Source organism: Plutella xylostella, chromosome 27, assembly GCF_932276165.1.
Source record: "Plutella xylostella chromosome 27, ilPluXylo3.1, whole genome shotgun sequence".
NCBI lineage: Eukaryota > Metazoa > Arthropoda > Insecta > Lepidoptera > Plutellidae > Plutella > Plutella xylostella.
In genome coordinates, this window is record NC_064007.1 from 7,580,004 (window position 1) to 7,600,621 (window position 20,618).

The 20,618-nt window shown below is 41.4% G+C and overlaps 2 protein-coding genes and 1 long non-coding RNA gene across 3 annotated transcripts; 1 reads left to right on the top strand and 2 right to left on the bottom strand.

The window, feature by feature from the left end:
* Nucleotides 1-22: 22 nt before the first annotated feature.
* Nucleotides 23-15,703, bottom strand: LOC119691794 (trypsin CFT-1). Its single transcript, XM_048631118.1, has 6 exons — nucleotides 15,671-15,703; nucleotides 13,985-14,064; nucleotides 13,311-13,584; nucleotides 2,055-2,223; nucleotides 1,401-1,552; nucleotides 23-345 (listed from the first exon to the last, which is right to left on the bottom strand). Exons 1-6 carry the CDS (start codon nucleotides 15,701-15,703, stop codon nucleotides 247-249), a joined length of 807 nt encoding a protein of 268 aa, XP_048487075.1. The 3' UTR covers nucleotides 23-246.
* LOC125490715 lies at nucleotides 8,416-10,300 on the bottom strand. The gene is made up of 2 exons (XR_007267857.1): nucleotides 10,145-10,300; nucleotides 8,416-8,751 (listed from the first exon to the last, which is right to left on the bottom strand). It is a non-coding gene; the product is annotated as an uncharacterized LOC125490715 (long non-coding RNA).
* Nucleotides 15,704-15,785: 82 nt separating the features above from the next.
* On the top strand, nucleotides 15,786-20,419 carry LOC125490795 (trypsin CFT-1-like). Its single transcript, XM_048631119.1, has 6 exons — nucleotides 15,786-15,868; nucleotides 16,497-16,630; nucleotides 18,586-18,674; nucleotides 19,397-19,697; nucleotides 19,870-20,014; nucleotides 20,244-20,419. Exons 1-6 carry the CDS (start codon nucleotides 15,820-15,822, stop codon nucleotides 20,417-20,419), a joined length of 894 nt encoding a protein of 297 aa, XP_048487076.1. The 5' UTR covers nucleotides 15,786-15,819.
* The last annotated feature ends 199 nt before the right edge of the window (nucleotides 20,420-20,618 follow it).

The window sequence follows — 20,618 nt, forward strand, 5'->3', positions numbered from 1 at the left end:
TACCTTAAATAAAATGTTGACAGGAGTTTTGTAAAAGCATTGTTATATAATACTTAATATAAAAAAATACAAAATTACCCATATTTTCTTGTTGTAGGTTTATAAATCGACTCTTTGTAACTAGTTAGTGTCAAAAAAGTCGGAATTCCAGTGTCCCAATCTTGAACTTCTAATTAAGAGGAAAGACAGTTCATTTAAAATTTTCAAATTCCCCATAAATTATTATTGCCCTAAACTATTTTAGAATCACATTTTGGTATTATTTGTTAGGATGATGGAAGTCACCAAGGAGACTAGCAGGAGGAAGTTGACGCTCACTGTCGGCGCGCCGTTGTACCTTTGTACCTGAAACAGAATTGTTAATTATGGCTCGTTGACACAGTGCGAGCTGCTGCCTGGCCAGTAGATAGCTACTCGGTTTGTGTACTCGTACGCCAGTAGCTCAGCTCAGTGCGAGTCGAGTCACGGCGTAGTACACAAAATCACGCTACTGTCCATAGCTGGCACTGGCGAGCTACTGCCGAACGCGTCCAAACGATGCGAGCAACGGCCGAGCCGCTGTCATGGGCGAGTTGTTGCCGGCGAGCAGGCGAGTGAAAACAAAAAATGATGAAGTAACTCGGATGCGAGCTACTGACCAACTCGCACGTACGAGTTACTCGTAAGTTACGTCCAAACAGTGCGAGTTACTGCAGTGCAAAACGAAAAAGTTAAGGTTTTCTTCTATCATATGGGCCTCTAGTAGTTAGTTACGGTATGCAATTTAAAAAAACGAAAAAAGTTTTGATTAAAAAAGTGTCGTATGTCGATTGTCCCGCCGATAGAAATCGGCGGGACAATCGACTGTTCATGAACCGTTAAGAGAATCAATAAATTTTGTATCTGAGATAAAAAAAAAGACTTTAGTTACTACAAGGTGGACCAAAAGAAGTCATCCAATGTTTTTTGCCTCTCATTTTTTTTCTTCACATATGGGCGATATTGCAGGGAATAATGACAGATAAAACGAAAAACAGGCGACCCGAAAACTCAATAAGTATTATACACAATTATTCCGAGTTCTTGGGGAGTACCTATATCACACACCATGGCTTCTGAACTTGTATTCTGCATTTGTCTTGTCCACAAATATCAAACAGATTTGAAATTGGCAGCCATTTGCACAAACGAGAGTAACTTCCAATAGGGTGATGACTTTCGGCCCACCTTGTAGACGTAAGTGCCAATTTCTCCATTGTCGGTTATCTAACCAACAGGGATTGATTTATAAATTAAACCTCATCACCATATCTATAAAATTCATGACAGATGTGTCCAAAGTTAACCACTACTCCCTGGTTATGCTCTAACCGTGAATGGAGAAATTTTCACTAAAGATGACAGAAGGAAATGCCACTCACGGTGCTGGTGATCCAGGTGGTGTAGCTGGCGACCCGTGCGTAGACCCCCGGGTACGAGGGGTTCCCGCAGCCGGCGCCCCACGAGGTCACCCCCACCACCACCCCGTTGTACACTAGTGGGCCCCCGGAGTCACCCTGGCAAGCGTCCGCGCCTGGGGGGAGAAATGTCCTCGTCAAACATTGTATTTTACGACGGCCGAAATAAAGACGGTCGGTGTTGATCGGTCTTTAGTTTTAGCTCGTTAGTAAATTGGAATGGGTTTATCGGTGGATTTATTAGGCATTGTAGGTACTTTTTACACGACCACGACCAGTGGTCAGTGAACCTGACTGTCGAAGGTCCTCGATTTAAGGTGAAGTGTGCAGTTTGCGCCCTCATCATGCTACATATTTCCAATTTATACAATCTACAGAGTCTACCGACAGCAAAATTGTCCTACCGTCCAAAAGTTATTTATTGAGAACCTCTCAATTTACTTTTATGAACGAAATAGATAAAAAATTATCCTGCTAGCCGAGGCTGGCCCAAAGAACTCGTTTTTCAACCTAGGATAGCAAGCTACTGTTAATAAGCTAGTAAGTACTTTTGGCTTTGTATAGAAATCTATCTTCCTTTCTAAACATCGTTAGTACGAAATATCGGTTTGATGTTACCTCCAACATTGAGCAGTCCCGCACACAGCATGCTAGTAGTAACAGGGAACATGTTAGCGTTGCCCTGCTGAGCCCCGAGTGCGCTGTAGCGAGCGGCGCACTCTGAGCGGCTCACTTTACGCACGCTCACGTGGCGGAGGCTCGGCGACACTGACGAAGCTTCGTTCTCCTGGAGATAAGGATACAGTTATAGTGGGATTGGTAAGCTCTTGATGGGTGTAGGGTAGGTAGGTAGGTACTTAGTTATACTTAAATACGTAACTTGACCAAAGAAGACGATCTTCTGCTTTTTCTTGATATTATTAGTTATGTACGTATTCATTGATTAAAGGGCATTGGGCATGAGCATGATATTCTTCTTCTTCTTCTTATCGTATCGACGACAAACCAACAAAGTCGCTAAATAATACATGCCCGGAACTGGGCCACTGATACTGCACCGCTGGTAGCGGTCATGAGCTCTTCCCGCGTACAGGTGTAGGGAAACGCGGGGCATGAAGTAAGGTGCACCATAGTTTGTGGCGCTTCACACAAGCAGTTCAGATTTTGTGCATCCGTGAATCCCCACCTAGCTATATTGTCCTTACTACGACGCGTGTTTTGAAACTATACAAGGCCAGAACGCACCCATAGTGTACTAGCACTGTATAGTTTCAAGTGAAAAAAAAAAATATTGTACTTGAAAATATACACGATTTGTGCGTACTAATCGCGTATACTTTCAAGTTGGGATTTGCTGAATCGTACTTGAAAATATACATTGCTATTACGCATATTGCTTGATTGGCGTACTTGTCGCATATAATTTATACCTACATGCTGATTCTAATTTACTTATCTATTTCGGTAAATGTAAATGACTACAATTGACTTGTTCTGCCTGTCATACCTATAAAATGATAATAAATGAAGATGAACAAGCTCTAATTTGATTGATAAATTGATATTTATAGCAATCATACTTGCAAGTAAGCATACCTACTAATATCTTATTATTTAAATGAATTAAGAGTAATACCTAGGTACTACACTCCTGAACGGATAAGACTAGCTTAATGACGCCGTCGGCAATAGTAAAGTGCATTTAACAGCGCATCAAAATATTATTATAACCAACTAAAATAGTAAATTTTGATCAAATTTTAAATTTAATGGTTTTAAAAAATTAGGGACATTTGGTGTTGACTTTTTGCTACTTGGACTTATTCATTGCTCGTGAGTGTAGTAGGTATTACCCTATAGACCTATTATAGACATATTTTTCATCAAGTTTTGAATTCACCGTAATTGTCTTTTATGAATTGTTCTACACCCTCTTATGAGATAATTTTTACTATTAACAACAGTTCTACAGTTTAATATCAATTTACTTTTTAACTTACGGTGTACTTAAACAAAAAACACGTTACGAAATTAATGCCAAGTGCGGAATGATGATGCAATGTTTAGAAAGCAAAAGACTTATTGCTATTTCGCATGAAAGAAAGAGAGAGCAACAATTCAAAAGGGCTACCTGGTAACTAATCACGTATAGTTTCAAGTACTCGCATTGCCGCTTGGCGCTTGAAAATATACACGATTAGTACGCAGTGGTAACTGCTGCAGTATATTTTCAAGCCATAATTTTGGCTCAACTTACTTGAAAATATACGCGATTAGTGCGTAATGGCCTTGTATACTTTCAAGTAAATCATGGCACCATTTTAATTTGAAAATATACGCGAGCAGTCCCAACCTCTGCGTTCTGGCCTTGTATAGTTTCAAAACACGCTACTACGACCGACCTGGACACCATTATATTTTTTAATTATTCTTAATGTTCTTTTGTTTGATTCACTTTTAATTTAAATTTCGTTTTTTATTTTATTTTTTTGTGTACTTATGTTATAACTTACTATTTTTTGAATTGTGGTGCTAGACACCGAATAAAGATTTTTTATATTTTATCTTTATCTTGGCGTCATAGCTCGGCGATAACCTTTTCATAACTATCACTGTCATATCGACACCGAATAAAGATTTTTTATATTTTATCTTTATCTTGGCGTCATAGCTCGGCGTCATGAACGGCGAATAACTGTGACACTCTTTAAAACAAAAAGGCTTGTTGTTGTCCAGCTAAGGAAGGTTATCTACTTCAGCGACCTGGTATTGCATTCTGAAAGAACTGCGAAGAGTTAATATTATGACTAATAATTATTACTTATTTAGAAAGTTTTCAGCAAACTCTAATAAATCAAGCAGCTACCATGTCACCGCTGCCCGGTTATAACTCTGTACTAGCTTAGTAGATATATATACCAGTTTTAGCCTTCAGCTAGAGGCCAGAGAGCTCCTAAATGAGATGCGAGTACGAGCATGACACAAGTAATTTTTTACTTGGTAACTAGTTACGTAACTAACTGAAAGATCCATAAAACAGTTGAGGATTACTCAAAATGGAATTGTGAAAACGGCACGTCTGCATCTTAACCAGTCAGTCTAAGTAGTTTCAGCAGATACAGTGTTGAAAAATAGTTATGAATCGTTTGCGCCAGAATCGAATTAAAAATACATTTTCATTAGAGAAGCCGTTTAGGCATGAATAGGTACTTCCACCCTTTGGATTGTGCTCCAAATGATGACCTTCGAAATTCATAGAAATTTAATGACGACTGCCATTGTTTATTATCTAGCCCCGTACATTGAGTAGGGCTGCGGCTACACGTGATGTGATACACAGTACACAGTAGGTATATGCATGTTCCCAGAATAGTGGAAGTTATAATTTTACCAAAAGGTAGTCGTCTCGTGCAAGAGCACCGTTACTCGATTTATTCGATACACAACTAGTAGACAGCTGCTGCGTAGGAGGTTCACGCATTTTTCAACAAAGAGCCCGGATACACACTCACAATCCACTGGGACATAAGGAAGACAGCTAATATAGTGCCACTCAGAAACCGCGATGACACTCCGATCATGATCACCCGACAGTAGGATCATAATAAATTCGGTAACTTGTGAAGCGGTATGGTATAGCAACAGCGACTTTCACGAAATCAGGAATTAGCTCAGTGCTTTTAGGTTGAACACTCGCCGGTGGGATTCACTTTGCTCACAGCCGAGAAAAGAAAAGACTCAAAGCTGGAATCTGCCGATGTGTCATGACACTTAAGATAGTGTCTGGGGGGTCACTTTATATGACGAAAAACGAACTTTCAGTGCACTGCGGCGCGAGCCGCTCTATCTGTTTGTATGTATTAAACGTGCCGATTGCACGACAGCTCTCGTTCGTTCGTTTCTCATCAGTATAGAGTAACGCTCCTGTACTTACCGTGCGTCACCATTCCCATGAGCAGTCCAATGATCTTAAGGCAGTTTAGAACAAAAGCTGCATTAGACAGTTTCTTCAGCAGAAACATCGAAATAAAAAATTGATTGCACAACTATCCCCAGGAGCAGTCTACAGGTCACTTTGGGCAGTTCAGAAGAAAGCTGCTTTAATAGAATACCCTACCTCAGCGGAGGCATCAAATCGAAGTGCTATAACACTTTTAGAAGCGGTGCACGTTACCCGATTTGTCGTCATCCATGCCGATGCGGCTACGGCGACTGCAGGTGGTTACTCAGGCTTCGTTGGTGTGCCCTTGTATGGCTAACATGACCAACCTTGGCAGTAAACGTTCGTCTGCATATGCCAAAATCACTGATGAATAGCGCACGTTACTCGATACCTTCTAAATAAGTCACTCATAATGATGGCTGATGATGATGATGACCGTGCTAGCAATAGTGCAGGCGGTTCCGCTGAGCATAAAATCTCTTCCCAGACAGGGGGCGTTTGGATCTGGCAACCAGAACAGGAGTGCCAGGTGTGCGCAGCGATGCAGGTGGGACAACACAGCCGCCAGGGCAGGAGTGCATGGCTGGGTCTATGCAGCGATGCAGGTAGCACAAACCGGTGGCCAGGGCCAGGACCGGGTGTACGCTGCGATGCAGGTGGCACAAAACGGTGGCCAGGGCCAGGACCGGGTGTACAGCCGCCAGGGCAGGCGTGCATGGCTGGGTCTATGCAGCGATGCAGGTACCACAAACCGGTGGCCAGGGCCAGGACCGGGTGTACGCTGCGATGCAGGTGGCACGAGACGGCGGCCAGCGCAGGAGCACAGGACCGGGTGTATGCTGCGATGCAGGTGGCACGAACCGGTGGCCAGGGCAGGAGCGCAGGGCCGGGTGTACGCTGCGATGCAGGTGCCACGAGACGGCGGCCAGCGCAGGAGCACAGGGCCGGGTGCAGGTTACACGAAACTTCAATTTCACCGAATCGGCCTGCCTACCCTCAGCGGGTAGGTACCGGCGGATCACATTACTCGCCGCACATGCCACAATGTCCCAACATACTGAAACTTCTGCTTCCTGTAAAAAATCCTATGACGGTCCTGGAAAGCTCCTGTTTGTAAAGCCTTACATAAGCTATAATCAAGTGCATTATTGTAATAGCAAAGTTTTTATCAACTGTTTTCTAAAAATATTAGAAATTGAGGGTAGAAAAATATATTTTTATTATTTTTTCCTGTATAAAATTAACATATGCTTTACTTAAAGCGGTCATTAATGTAAGTATCTAGCTCAAGCGCCACTAGTAAGACCGGAATATGTGATCAATCATCACCACGACTATTGAATCGGACCCTACTGCGTGGGATAAAAACCCCAAGCGCCGGAGCATTATGACCAGTGGCTGAGCTTTTAAAAGCAGTAAATAATAGCATTTTACTCACGGCTTATCAACTCAAACCTTCGTTGCGAAATCCTCAGCAATGGCTGCGTGCGCAGCAGCCGGCAGGCCCCGCGCCGCCTGGTCCGCATCACGCTACAGCTCCCGGCAGCGAGGACTCCGCAAATTCAATATTATATTTTTCCCCGTCGGAGCGAAGCCGACGAGAACCGTGGCTACATTGAGCCATTTTGCCGAAGTGTTCACTTCAAAAATCAAAAACCAACTGAGGCGCGCGGGCGACTCACTCTATTTATATAGGCACCCGCACCTTGCAAATTAAAGGTGGAGAGAAAAATGGACTTTATTTAACTGTCACTGTGACCCTTATGATGCCGAACACGGAGAAAGTCGAAACGCCATATCTCACAATGTTTAACTAGGTTTCAGATAGGCTCAGACTACATAATAATATTGTGAAAAGTGAAATGTCATTAGCATGGCGAAGACGGCGGCGCGGCGGCGACTGCTTAATGCTTTTCGTCTATGAAACTACGAGGTATTGACGATTGAAAATTTGGAATACTATACATCGGCAGGGTGAGTGATGTCTCTCAAAAACTAAGAGACATGGAGCACTTTTGAAGACCACTTCCTGGCAGTAATTTTGCTTAGTGGGTCTACCTTACTACGATCCACTGATGTCGATAAAGTCGTGAAAGCAAAATTACAGCAAGAATGCCAGAGATGAGAAGTGATAGAAGAATCAGCCACAGCGCTTGTAGAAAAGAAATGTTATAAACTATGAGAATAAGTTTCTCAAGAAAGTACATGGTGATGCTGACATTTTCTAAGTGATGGACTCGGGTTGCACAGCAAATAGCAGAGAGCTGTCATCTGAAGGTTCCGCTGCTAGTGCAAATCCTCCCAGTCAGCAGGTTTTCTCTACAGAGAGGCGAAGCGTGGTTGTTGTTTGTATTTTTGTATCTTTATTTTGTTGTTATTATGCTTCATTAAGGGCCACTATTTAGCACAAAATGGAGTATGTATTATTATATAGATACTGATTATATTTTTGAATGTTTTTAGTTTCTATTATACTTTTGTTTTTGTAGCTTAAGTTTGTGAATTAGTTTCAAGTTTAAGGAGTAAGGTCACAGTACATATTATTATACTAGTTTAAGGGCCACTGTTGGAATAATGATATAAACTAGTACAACCTTATTGTGTGATTGTATTCTATTTAAGAAAAGCAATGTGCTCTATGTATACAACTGACATCTTCCTTTTTATCGTCTTACCTGTCTAACCGTGTACATCCAAACAAAAATCCAAATTACAAAAAGTAATCTAGCTGTTTTCACTTACGCCTACCCAATAGTTACCGCCTGATTTCGTAATAAAAGTTTTTCCCTAACAACGTTTTTGTTATTGCCACTATTGTGTCAACTACTGGGACATTTACCTTAAGTATACCTAATTTTATTTCAGTATGATACTCGAATAATTGAAAATTATATTATTTAAAAATATGTTACTTAAGTAGAAATAATTATGCGAAACGTTTTGCATACTTGTTGTGCCCTAGAGTTCACACGACAAGCTAGGAGTCAAAAGGGCCGTTTTTAGCTACGTTTACCTTAAATAAAATTTTCACAGGAGTTTCGTAAAAAAGCATTGTTGTATTATACTTAATATAAAAAATACAAAATTACCCATATTTTCTTGTTGTATTTATAACAAGTTGTAGGTTTATAAATCGACTCTTTGTAACTAGTTATTGTCAAAAAAGTCGGAATTCCAGTGTCCCAATCTTGAACTTCTAATTAAGAGGAAAGACAGTTCATTTAAAATTTTCAAATTCCCCATAAATTATTATTGCCCTAAACTATTTTAGAATCACATTTTGGTATTATTTGTAAGGATGATGGAAGTCACCAAGGAGACTAGCAGGAGGAAGTTGACGCTCACTGTCGGCGCGCCGTTGTACCTTTGTACCTGAAACAGAATTGTAAATTAGGGACTTGTGACATGGCTCTTTCACATTCCAAAACGTTAGAAAGTATCAAGTGCTTACGTAAGAAATTCGATACTATTTTCGATACTAAGTAACTACACAAACTAAGTTGACGTAAACCGAGGTTAGAAAATCCTATAATCGCTGGTTCCTTAAATTATCGCGAACTTGTTTTGACATTGATTTTCGCATACAAAATATGTTAATAGGTACTGTGGTGCCACTCTTGAAAGGCAATGTATTGCGTCTGTTTTGCGTTCCCAACATTAAAAAAATGATAACTTCTCATCAGAGGCGTTTTTACAAAAAGTAAAAATACTAATATACCTAATCAGCTAGGTAATGCCTATTTGGAGAACCTAGAAACAATAATTTAGCCTACAATTTTGAAGTTAACTTGCAGAAAGGCCAAATCTGGCTTTAAGGTAAAAATCTAAAATAAATTCTACATTCTGGGTGGGTATTTAGTATGTACTTATACAGTACAGCCCCCCTACTCTTGAAAGGCAATGTATTGCGTCTATCTTGCGTTGTCAACATTAAAAAAATCATAACTTCTCTTCAAAATCGGTTAAACAAAAAGTAAAAATATTAATATTAACATTAAACATTTAGGTAAGTAAGTAAGTACTATGTTTATATATTTATACCTAATCCAGAGCCTTTTATTACGGGTTTACGAAAACGAAAAAGTTAAGGTTTTCTTCTATCATATGGGCCTCTAGTAGTTAGTTACGGTATGCAATTTACAAAAACGAAAAAAGGTTTTATTAAAAAAGTGTCATATCATTCTATTGGCGGGATAATCGACTGTTGATGAACCGTTCAGAGAATCAATAAATTTTGTATCTGAGATAAAAAAAAAAGACTTTAGTTACTACAAGGTGGACCAAAAGAAGTCATCCAATGTTGTTTGCCTCTCATTTTTTTTCTTCACATATGGGCGATATTGCAGGGAATAATGACAGATAAAACGAAAAACAGGCGACCCGAAAACTCAATAAGTACGAGTATTATACACAATTATTGCGAGTTCTTGGGGAGTACCTATATCACACACCATGGCTTCTGAACTTGTATTCTGCATTTGTCTTGTCCACAAATATCAAACAGATTTGAAATTGGCAGCCATTTGCACAAACGAGAGTAACTTCCAATAGGGTGATGACTTTCGGCCCACCTTGTAGACGTAAGTGCCAATTTCTCCATTGTCGGTTATCTAACCAACAGGGTTTGATTTATAAATTAAATCTCATCTCCATAACTATAAAATTCATGACAGATGTGTCCAAAGTTAACCACTACTCCCTGGTTATGCTCTAACCGAGAATGGAGAAATTTTCACTAAAGATGACAGAAGGAAATGCCACTCACAGTGCTGGTGATCCAGGTGGTGTAGCTGGCGACCCGTGCGTAGACCCCCGGGTACGAGGGGTTCCCGCAGCCGGCGCCCCACGAGGTCACCCCCACCACCACCCCGTTGTACACTAGTGGGCCCCCGGAGTCACCCTGGCAAGCGTCCGCGCCTGGAGGGAGAAATGTCCTCGTCAAACATTGTATTTTACGACGGCCGAAATAAAGACGGTCGGTGTTGATCGGTCTTTAGTTTTAGCTCGTTAGTAAATTGGAATGGGTGTTTTTCGGTGGATTTATTAGGCATTGTAGGTACTTTTTACACGACCACGACCAGTGGTCAGTAAACCTGACTGTCAAAGGTCCTCGATTTAAGGTGAAGTGTGCAGTTTGCGCACTCATTATGCTACATATTTCCAATTTATACAATCTACAGAGTCTACCGACAGCAAAATTGTCCTACCGTCCAAAAGTTGTTTATTGAGAACCTCTCAATATACTTTTATGAACGTAATAGTAAAGTGTAAAGTAATATGTTAGCGAGAACATTTTCTCAATGCTCGATTCAGGTTCGCATAACCCTTTTTCATGCTTACTGCCAGGCGTTCTACACTGGCCAGCTATGGTGGAACTACACGCAGCGTGCCATGAACACTCTGCGTGTTCAGTATAATAACGCATTTCGATGTATGCTGAAACTCCCCTGGCGGTGTAGTGCCTCTGCCATGTTTGCCACGAATGGGGTCAAAGACTTCTTTGCCTTGATGCGTAATCTTACAACTTCATTTCACAATAGAATTGTTAACTGTAATAATGAAATTATTAAAACTATTTTTGTAACTGTTTACCAAAAAACCACACCGTTCTGTGGCCTTAAGACTAATGATAAAATATGTAAAATGCCTAATCAAACTGTTCAATTTGTACCACACTCTCTCACAAACTAATTCGATTCAATTCTATGACATTAAATAAATCTCGTAATTTTTGTTCATAACAATTTAATAATAATTTAATTTAATTGCTTACTTTATAATTGTAAATTAAGTAACAATTAATGTTAAATGTAAATTTTTATGTTTATTATGTTAAATGTAAATTTTGATGTATTATGTATGTATGTATGTATAACTATGGGACCTGTGCCTGAAATAAAATGATTTTTTTTTTTTTAATAGATAAAAAAAACATCCTGCTAGCCGAGGCTGGGCCAAAGAACTCGTTTTTCAACCTAGGATAGCAAGCTACTGTTAATAAGCTAGTAAAAGTACTTTTGGCTTTGTATAGAAAAATCTATCTTCCCTTCTAAACATCGTTAGTACGAAATATGGGTTTGATGTTACCTCCAACGTTAAGCAGTCCCGCACACAGCATGCTAGTAGTAACAGGGAACATGTTAGCGTTGCCCTGCTGAGCGCCGAGTGCGCTGTAGCGAGCGTCGTACTCTGAGCGGCTCACTTTACGCACGCTCACGTGGCGGAGGCTCGGCGACACTGACGAAGCTATGTTCTCCTGGAGATAAGGATACAGTTATAGTGGGATTGGTAAGCTCTTGATGGGTGTAGGGTGGGTAGATAGGTAGGTACTTAGGTATACTTAAATACGTAACTTGATCTTCTGCTTTTTCTTGATATTATTAGTATTCATTGATTAAAGGGCATTGGGCAAGGATGAGCATGATATTCTTCTTCTTCTTCTTATCGTGTCGACGACAAACCAACAAAGTCGCTAAATAATACATGCCCAGAACTGGGCCACTGATACTGCACCGCTGGTAGCGGTCATAAGCTCTTCCCGCGTACAGGTGTAGGGACACGCGGGGCATGAAGTAAGGTGCACCATAGTTTGTGGCGCTTCAAATATAAGCAGTTCAGATTTTGTGCATCCGTGAATCCCCACCTAGCCATATTGTCCTTACTGCGACCGACCTGTGTTCGAAGTCGGTTTAAAGACTTCCAGGTCTCCCAAGGCAAGTTATGTCCAGGTGGGAGGTTCTCTGACAGCTGCACAAATGGGGTTGGAAGGGACACTTTTTGACGCCAGAGAGCACACCTCGCTTGCGCTTGGCCAGTGTTCAGCGGATCAACACATTTCATAAAGCTGCGTTGACTTGAAAGCCTTTGCGGCGCAGGGACGAAGCCATGCATGGGATGTCGTGTGTCGTCCATTTTGGCCCTTTCTGCGGAACTTGCCACAGTCTTGCGGACGTCCGGGGGCGCTATGCCAGCCAGTGGATAAAGCAGCTGTACCGGAGTCGGTTTTAAACAACCAGTTATAATTCGGCACGTTTCATTAAGTGCAGTATCCACCAGTATGGCGTGGGCAGATCGACCCCATACTGGACACGCATATTCTCCTACGGAGAACGCAAGCGCCAGTCCAGACGTCCACAGCACCTGTGGTGAGGCTCCCCCCTTTGTGGTTGTAAGGCGCTGTAGAATGTTGTTGCGGGAGTGTACCTTCTTTTTGACATTTTCACAGTTCTTGCGATAGGTGAGTGACCTGTCCAGGGTATTCTGATGAACTCGAAGAGTGTCCCAGGGGGCTTGTATACTGAGGTGACGGTGCAGTATCCGAAATCGATGGTGATGACTTCTATCCCATTCTGGGTTGTACATTTAACTGACCTTGTGCTTATGCCGAGAGTAGCAAACACTGCGTTACCGTGTTTCGGGTGAGAAGTCTCGGCAATAAGCTCAAGTCCAGGGATGTGTGGTCGGCTCTGAGTCTCGTCTCTGTGGGTCTCCTGCACACACATCACATCGCACTGCGTTGTACGGTGTAGGTCGGCGAGGATTTCGGACTTGTTTGCAGATAAACCCTCCATGTTAATAGAGACTACCTTCAGAGCCGGCGCTAGAGCTGGACTCGGTTTGTCGTCGTGGTGAAAGGATTCGCCAATCTTACGATTGCCCAGGGTGCACCACGGGGAGGTTCCTTTCAGCATGATATCAAAAGGTTAACATGAAAGCTTTAATCCAAATTATTCCTTAGAGGAAATGGGAGCAGATCAGGGTGGTTCTGTTTACTTGATTTCTTCTAACTATAAGCCAAAGTAAAGTTACATTAAGTACCTAGGTATGCAAGACTACAGTCAGATTTGCACTGGGATGGCATACATAAAAACTACAGTAGTAAGAGTAACTCTTGAGCTGACTGTAAGTATAGGTTCATAAAATATACTCACAACAGTCCTGCCCCAGCCAATAGCGACGACGGACGCATTATCTGGCACCACATATCCAGATGGCGGCACAATGGCCGGTCTCACAGTCGAGCTATTAAAGCTCCGGATGCGGGACGCCAGCACCACCACCGCCACGTCGTTATTACTGGTCGGGTTGTTGTAAGACTCGTGCAGGACGATGGTGGACACCTTGTGGACGGATCCACCGGACATGGAGTAGGTGGACCCGACTCGGACGGTGAAGACTGAGGGGCTGATTGCTGCGCCGTTCTGGCTGGAATTATCGAAGGATGCGTTTAGGGGGAGGATAAGGTGGGTTGTGTGGTTTGCGTGTGGCCATTCGGTGATAATAGGGTAAGTATATTTTGTAGAATGTAGCATGAACCCTACGACGTTTGATTGCAGATCCTTACGTCAGGTAAATAAAGTAGATTTTCCCTTCACAGGCAAGCATAGTGTGGAACACCCTACGGCACGGGCAACAGGACTTTAGACAGTGTGGAAATGGGGTTACCACCACGGAAACATAAGCAATTAACAATCGTTAGCAGCATCGCTCGCTTGTTAAATTTGTATGAATCTGACAGATTTTTCACCGACGCACGACGCTGCTTATGAATGAGTCGGTGGTGGTACGGTAGCCGGTAGACCCCTCTAAGAAGAAGAAGATCTACCTGATGAAGCAGTGCGCGGCGGAGAGAACGTGGCGCGCCGTCAGCACCATGCCGCAGTTCGGCTGACCGTTCGCCAGCACCTGGAATACATCAACGAATTATTATATTACTTACTAACTAGCTGTTCCCGCAAGCTTCGCTTCGACTTAAAAAGTTTTCCCGTGGGAATACGGCGATAAAACGTAGCCTAGATGTGTTAATCCAGGGTGCCAGCAAACTCCATAAGTACCTACCAAATGACAATGGGCGTTTTGGGACCTATGTCCAATAAAGATGAGTCATACATCGTTGGATAGCTCTTTTCAAGTGAGCAAAAAAATATTATGACGACAAATCCGTATAAGTTGTCCATTTTGAAATATATTAGTCGGAAGGAAGTATTTTTCTATGGCATTGCACTCTCTCTCCTGATGACAGTTAGGGCCTAATACACGTAAACACGTATTATTAAAATGGGAGAAAATCATTTCAACTGGTTTTATTTGCCTAGATAATAAACTAATATAATATTTATTATAATTAATGATGATAATTTTGTTATAAAAATTAAAAATGAATGTGAAAATATAACAAAAACATAATAAAAAATAACGAAATACCTATAACAAAATTACAGAAATAAAATATAAAAACTTACAAGACGACGTATCACTCATTTCCATTGGTGCTGGTCCCAGCTTCCATAGATTTGTGTCCATCCTTTTGTAAACAGTTTAATTCAATAATTTTAAGTTTTTTAATTTAACATATTTTTTATATTTTTTTATTAAAAAGTGTCTTTTTAGGTATCTACTTACAAAAGTTTTGCATTTCTGTTTATAATGTTTTTCTTTTCTTATTATAGGTACATATAGAATGTTGCCGGAGTGGTAAGTATATATAGTTACCTGAAAAGGGGTGACTCAGACTCATTCCGTGCAACTTTTGTTAGATAGTTTAACGTGATGATGACTTCGGAATTATGACATTTATTGAAATTAAATGTATTTTTAACAACTTATGATTTTTTATATCTTTTCTTTCCCCTATTGTAAATTGATACTATGTCGGTACGTATAGAAATCATAAGTAGGTATATTAAAAAGACGTATGTAGAAATATGCGAGACTTTTTACATATTTGTTGTGCCCTAGAGTTCACTTGCAAAGCTAAGGGTCTTAAGGGGACCATTAATAGCTACATTTACCTGAAATAAAATTTACACAGCGTTGTTGTAAAAAAACATTGTAATATTAAGTACTAGCTATACCCGCGAGCTTCGCTTCGCCTTAAAAAATTATCCCGTGGGAATTCCGGGATAAAAAGAAGCCTAGTTCTTTCTCAGGGTCTAGAGTCTAGACCTTACCTATGTATACTAAATTTCATTCAAATCCGTTCAGTAGTTTTAGCGTGAAAAGTAACAGACAGACACAGTACTTTTGCATTTATAATATTAAGTTAGGATAATATAAATCATAACAAAATTTCCCATATTTTGCTGTACAGACCTTAGATTAACGAACAAGACGGTACAGTTATATATTTTTACCTACTGGCATATTCGACGATGTATCTGTATCAGTTCAGTACTTATGTTACAATACCTAGCAACTAGCAACTTACAAAGCGTAGGAAAATATAGTGTGTTAAAAAGGATAGACAAGACACAAAGAGTTGTAGATTTTCACCTTTACTATAATTATTTACCACTATTGCAACACCTTGTACTGTTATATCCATGCTCATTGCTTCGCCGTAGACAAGCTAAAAAGCTGCAATAAATAAAATTGCGATGGCCATGGCTTGGCCATCCCAATTTTCACTTACTTTTGAGACAGGAAATAAACAGGAAAGTGATGGTTTTCAGTATGAAGTTACTAATTATGACTGTGCTATTTTACTATGGTAAGCTTTATTATTTACGGTAGTTAAGTATGGTAAAGAAAAATTGGGTAGATATCTATATCTTTCTTTCTCTTTGTGGTACTTTATACTTAGCCCCCTTCATTTTTTAAAGGGAAAAAATGTAACCTTGCCGGTTTTTATTTCTATAGGCATTATTCATATACACTTAATTAAAAACTATGTAAAAAGTAGAAGAATCGCTATTTCTTTATTACCTATAGGGTACAGTCAACCCCTAGTAAAAGAGTGAGAATTTTTTCTTCAAAATTATATATATAGGTACTGTATTACCTTACAGTGCCACAAACTTATCTGTTCCGGTGAGAGCTCACGTAAATGTCTAATATTTCTTAATTCTTTAAGATGTTAAGTTTTACCGTAATGGTAATTTACCCTTGCGGTTTTAATAAACCCATCTAATCTATATCAATATATAATTTATTAGTAAATAATGAGATATGGACCAATTTAGTGAACTGTCACCGGAACAGATAAGTTTGTCGCACTCTACCTGCCTTAAGAATGTCAATTTTAACCTTATAATTACGATCCATACATTTTATGCGATCAGGAAGTTCTCATTAAAAATATGGACTACGTATAGGTTAGTATATAATTATGTTTTCAGGGTGCTGTGAGGACACGGTGACTGTGAGGGAGCCCCCCGCGCGCCCCGCGCCCCCCGCCAACAGGATCGTCAGGGGACACCCCACCACCGTCAAGACATACCCTTACATGGCGTATTTAAGTTCATTTTTTACGGTATTGCTTCTTTACCAGACTCACCGACATAGTATGCAGTAGTGTAGTAGCTTAGTTTGGAGCTGTCGACGACGACGCGAGCAATGAAAAAGTTAAATTTCATAACACCGACGCGTATTTGTGCTGTCTGAAGCGCAACAAAATCGAGAATAGATCACCCTGTAGAGCCGACCATCTGCAAATCATTTATTGATACACCAGTTGAAGATGGTTGATTAGCCTCGAAAGCTACCCTTAATCGCGTACTAGTGCTGTGCTCGCGAAACACACCGTGGCGTGTTAGGAAGTAATTCGGATATCCGTAGTCATTTAAGCGAGTCATATGACCTAACCCACACCTAACCTAAAAGACGTTCTTATTAAGGCGTCGTCGGCATAGTGGGTAGCTCCTAATTAACTACTTATCTAATCTAATATTCCTAAGTTCCTAGCATCTTAAGTGTTTTTCTTACTTTTCGTTTTCGCTTGTAAGTTTTGAGTAGGCTCATTAACAATAAACAGTGTACTTAGACGTGGCGCTTGCTGCTATTATTATTATGTAATAATTATAGTTTATTTTTATTTTTGATTATAACTACAAGTCATTACTTTTTGTCACTATAGGTGGGAACCTATTAATGGCATTTCCGTGTTTTGTAGAATTTTATAATTTTGTTACCATATAAGTTGACGCAAATGCTGTTGGTTCTCCATGAACAATATAAATAAATAAATAAATAAATACCTAAATAACCTTTCATACTCGTGTAAAAAATCGCTGTATAACGCTTTATGTTGAGGCGAGCGCTGCAATCGCTTTTCTAGCGCAAAAAATCTACGTTCAGCCTGAAAATACGTGTCTCCCAAGGTCTTAGCCGGTTTTTTCATAGGAATGCGTACTATGCACTGAAAACACGTTATTAGCACAAATGAGGACGAGGTTGGGAAAGGGACAAGATGTCGTGTTTGCTGGGAACGACGATACTTCCTTTGGCTTGACTGCTAGTCCTTGATTGGAATTACGTCTGCGTTACGTCTCCTTCAGGCACCTGGTGTGACCCGCTTGGCTTGACCTTGACCTCGCTGATGCGTAGTTGTGCGAGATGGTTGCGTGGCAGGTACAACTGACCTCCGTTCTTGGTGCGTATTCCGGGGGTTCCAAGGTAATCTTCAGGAATCAGCGTAATCCTTGTAAATATATGGCTCGTAAGGTCCGGAGCATGTAGCGGCCTAATTTGCGTATTAATTTTTGTCCTATATTTTTCTGGTGTTTAAAATAAGGAACAACAGCTTTGGAATACTGATATAACGTATTTTGATTAAATAAGCCCGTTACAATGTACAATATTCGAGGAATTGTGGTAGGAAACAATTCAACCAATCACAGTGATAATGCTTCACGCCATCTACATCCAATCAGGTGGCAGTATTTGTAGTAGTACCAAGCTTGCCACTAGATGGCGCTGTTCCGGTTTATTTGGGCCCGAACAGTAGTACAACACATCATGGCGTCATAGCACGGCGTCATGTTAGCGCTCTGACGCGCGCTAGTAATGCTTTCTGTTTGACGTAGCATTAAGTTATTGTAAGTTATACATAGCCCTCATTATAACGTACTTTAGAGCGGTGGTGGTGTAATGGATACAATGGATAAGGCCTCGTCCTCTCAATCAAGAGGCCGTGGGTTCAAATCCTGGCCTGTGCCAATGAATTCTTTCAATTAAGGAGTCTAAGTATAATAATACCACGTGCTCTTACGGTGATGGACAACATCGTGAGGAAACCTGCACATCTAGATTCTAGATGTGTATCCTAAGTGCATTGTACTTATCCCAAAACGGCGATATGGTTCGCAACCTATCACGGGAGTACAAAAATGTGCTGCGAAAAGTGGGTGGCTCGCTTGTGGATTACAGTCGTGAGTGCATATGTATGTATATGTATGTATGTAACGTACTTTATCGCTGTATTTGCAGATGCGTGGTCAGAAGCCGCTGCTGTTAAACTGTGGGGGCGTGATACTCACACAGCACCACGTGCTCACCGCTGCGCACTGCTTAAATCTGTAATAAATTCTTAATTTTTGCATATACTTAGTTACGATTTAGCGGTCAGCTATATTTCACTGTCATTAATTTACATGCTGCCTCCAAGAGCTTCGCTATTATACGCAGAACTAGCACCGCCAGTGGATGAAAAATAGTAACTTCCGTTTGAAAGCGTTTATTCCAAAAACTGCCAAGGCCACCCCCTCGTCATGCTAATTCAAATTTTTAGAACGGCCATCGTTAGCGATTTTTAGATTAATTTCTAGATTCCAAGCACAACGGATTAGCCGCAATAGCGACTATAAACTATTATAACTAGGATTATTTCCTTTATGGTGGAGGCTTACTTACTGTACGTAATTCTCCGCTCGCTGGCGTCGTGGACGCGGTCTAAAGGAAGTTGTCCCGGCTCTAAGGCTGTTCCTCCACCACCGCCGTAACCGGGAGGTGATGACGTCGCCAATTTTGTGATATCATTTAACATGGCCATGAAGTGTCCGAGCGCCGTCATCCTACATGTCGTTCTCGCTGACGGAGCGTCCCGGATGATGACGGCTGTGGTGGACAAACGGCCTAAGGCACCGTGTAGCGCATATATTTACTATAATATAAAATATCAAATTAGTCAATCCAAAAGAGAAGCAATGTGAATTGTGTTACAGGCGTGAACCCTTTGCCACTGCAGTATCAAATCATACAGTGAATGATCTATGTAACCATACCTATAAAATCTTTCCAGAAAAATCAATGACACTACAGCTGCTACTGGAACTACCATCTTGAGGGCATCTGAAGTTGTCATTCGCGTCGGATCTACCTACAAAGACCGCGGAGGCTCAGAGCATGCGACGTCCAAGACCGTGGTCCACGAGGACTACCAACATTCGATGGGTTTCGACAACGACGTGGCAGTGTTGGTGCTGCCGACCAGTGTGAGCAACTACCGGAGCAGCTCGGTGCAGCCAGCCGTCATCCCCCCGGGGGGGTATGTGGTCCCGGACAACGCGTCTGTGGTAGCTGTCGGGTGGGGACTGACTGATGTGAGTATCTAACACTTCAACTTCCGGATTTTATCGACATCTATAGGTAAATAATGACCTAATTTCGTATTTGATAATAAACGGATATAAACCCCATGTTTCGCATGATACCCCAATGAGCCCCTGAGTCATTTCTGTCGGCTTCCTATACCACTACTGCAATACCCCGTAGATGAACTGCAACAAGTCAACCCCCCTCGGCCTGCGGCGCGTGGGGCTGCGCACGGTGGACCGAGACACCTGCGCGGCGCGGTGGGGGCAGGAGGTCCCAGAACTCCCCGACTCCATGCTCTGCGCGGGGCTGCTTGGTGCTGGAGGTAAGCTCGTATATCCGACTCGTCGACGGGCTGGACCGACTTATGCAGACAATTGACGAGTAATATCAAGTGCGTTTGCGGTTTGAAAAACCGACCCCGCAACGAAGCCACTACAAATCGAGTATTTGTGTGATTTGCTTAAGTTTGTGTCCACACACGTTGGGTAGGTATTTCCCAGACTCGTGAAGTCGTCATAGCTCGGCTAACAATAAGAGTTTGTCCCCTACAGGAGCCGGTATCTGTATGGGTGACTCCGGTGGTCCCCTGGTGTACAACGGGGTGGTGGTGGGAGTGGCCTCGTTTGTTATGACATGCGACGATTCCTTCTACCCTCATGTGTTCATGCGCGTCTCTAGCTACACCGCCTGGATCAACAACACTGTAAGTAGTTTAATTAAATTATAGAATTATACAGCCTTGGGGCGGTGCCCCGCTGTACTGAAGCCTTGCACCCCACGGCTAAGAATGCCCCCCCTTGAAGAGTTTCTTCTCTTAACATTTATTTATGACGAACAAGAAAATATTTTTGTTATCATACCTTCCTAATACGTCTAAAATAAGTAGGTAAGTAAGAAGCTGATACCCTAGATTTACATTATAATTT

Excerpts from the sequence above, each read along its gene's own strand:
- LOC119691794 (XM_048631118.1), bottom strand. The coding sequence starts at position 15,703 with ATGGATATAACAGTACAAGGTGTTGCAATAGTG. Across the intron at positions 14,065-15,670 it reads TACAAGGTGTTGCAATAGTG|GTGCTGGCGAACGGTCAGCC; the intron begins GTAAATAATTAT and ends GATGTATTCCAG. Across the intron at positions 2,224-13,310 it reads TTGGCTGGGGCAGGACTGTT|GAGAACGAAGCTTCGTCAGT; the intron begins GTGAGTATATTT and ends CCTTATCTCCAG.
- LOC125490795 (XM_048631119.1), top strand. The coding sequence starts at position 15,820 with ATGGTTTTCAGTATGAAGTTACTAATTATGACTGTGCTATTTTACTAT. Across the intron at positions 18,675-19,396 it reads GCTGCGCACTGCTTAAATCT|AAAAATCAATGACACTACAG; the intron begins GTAATAAATTCT and ends AAATCTTTCCAG. Across the intron at positions 20,015-20,243 it reads GGGGCTGCTTGGTGCTGGAG|GAGCCGGTATCTGTATGGGT; the intron begins GTAAGCTCGTAT and ends TGTCCCCTACAG.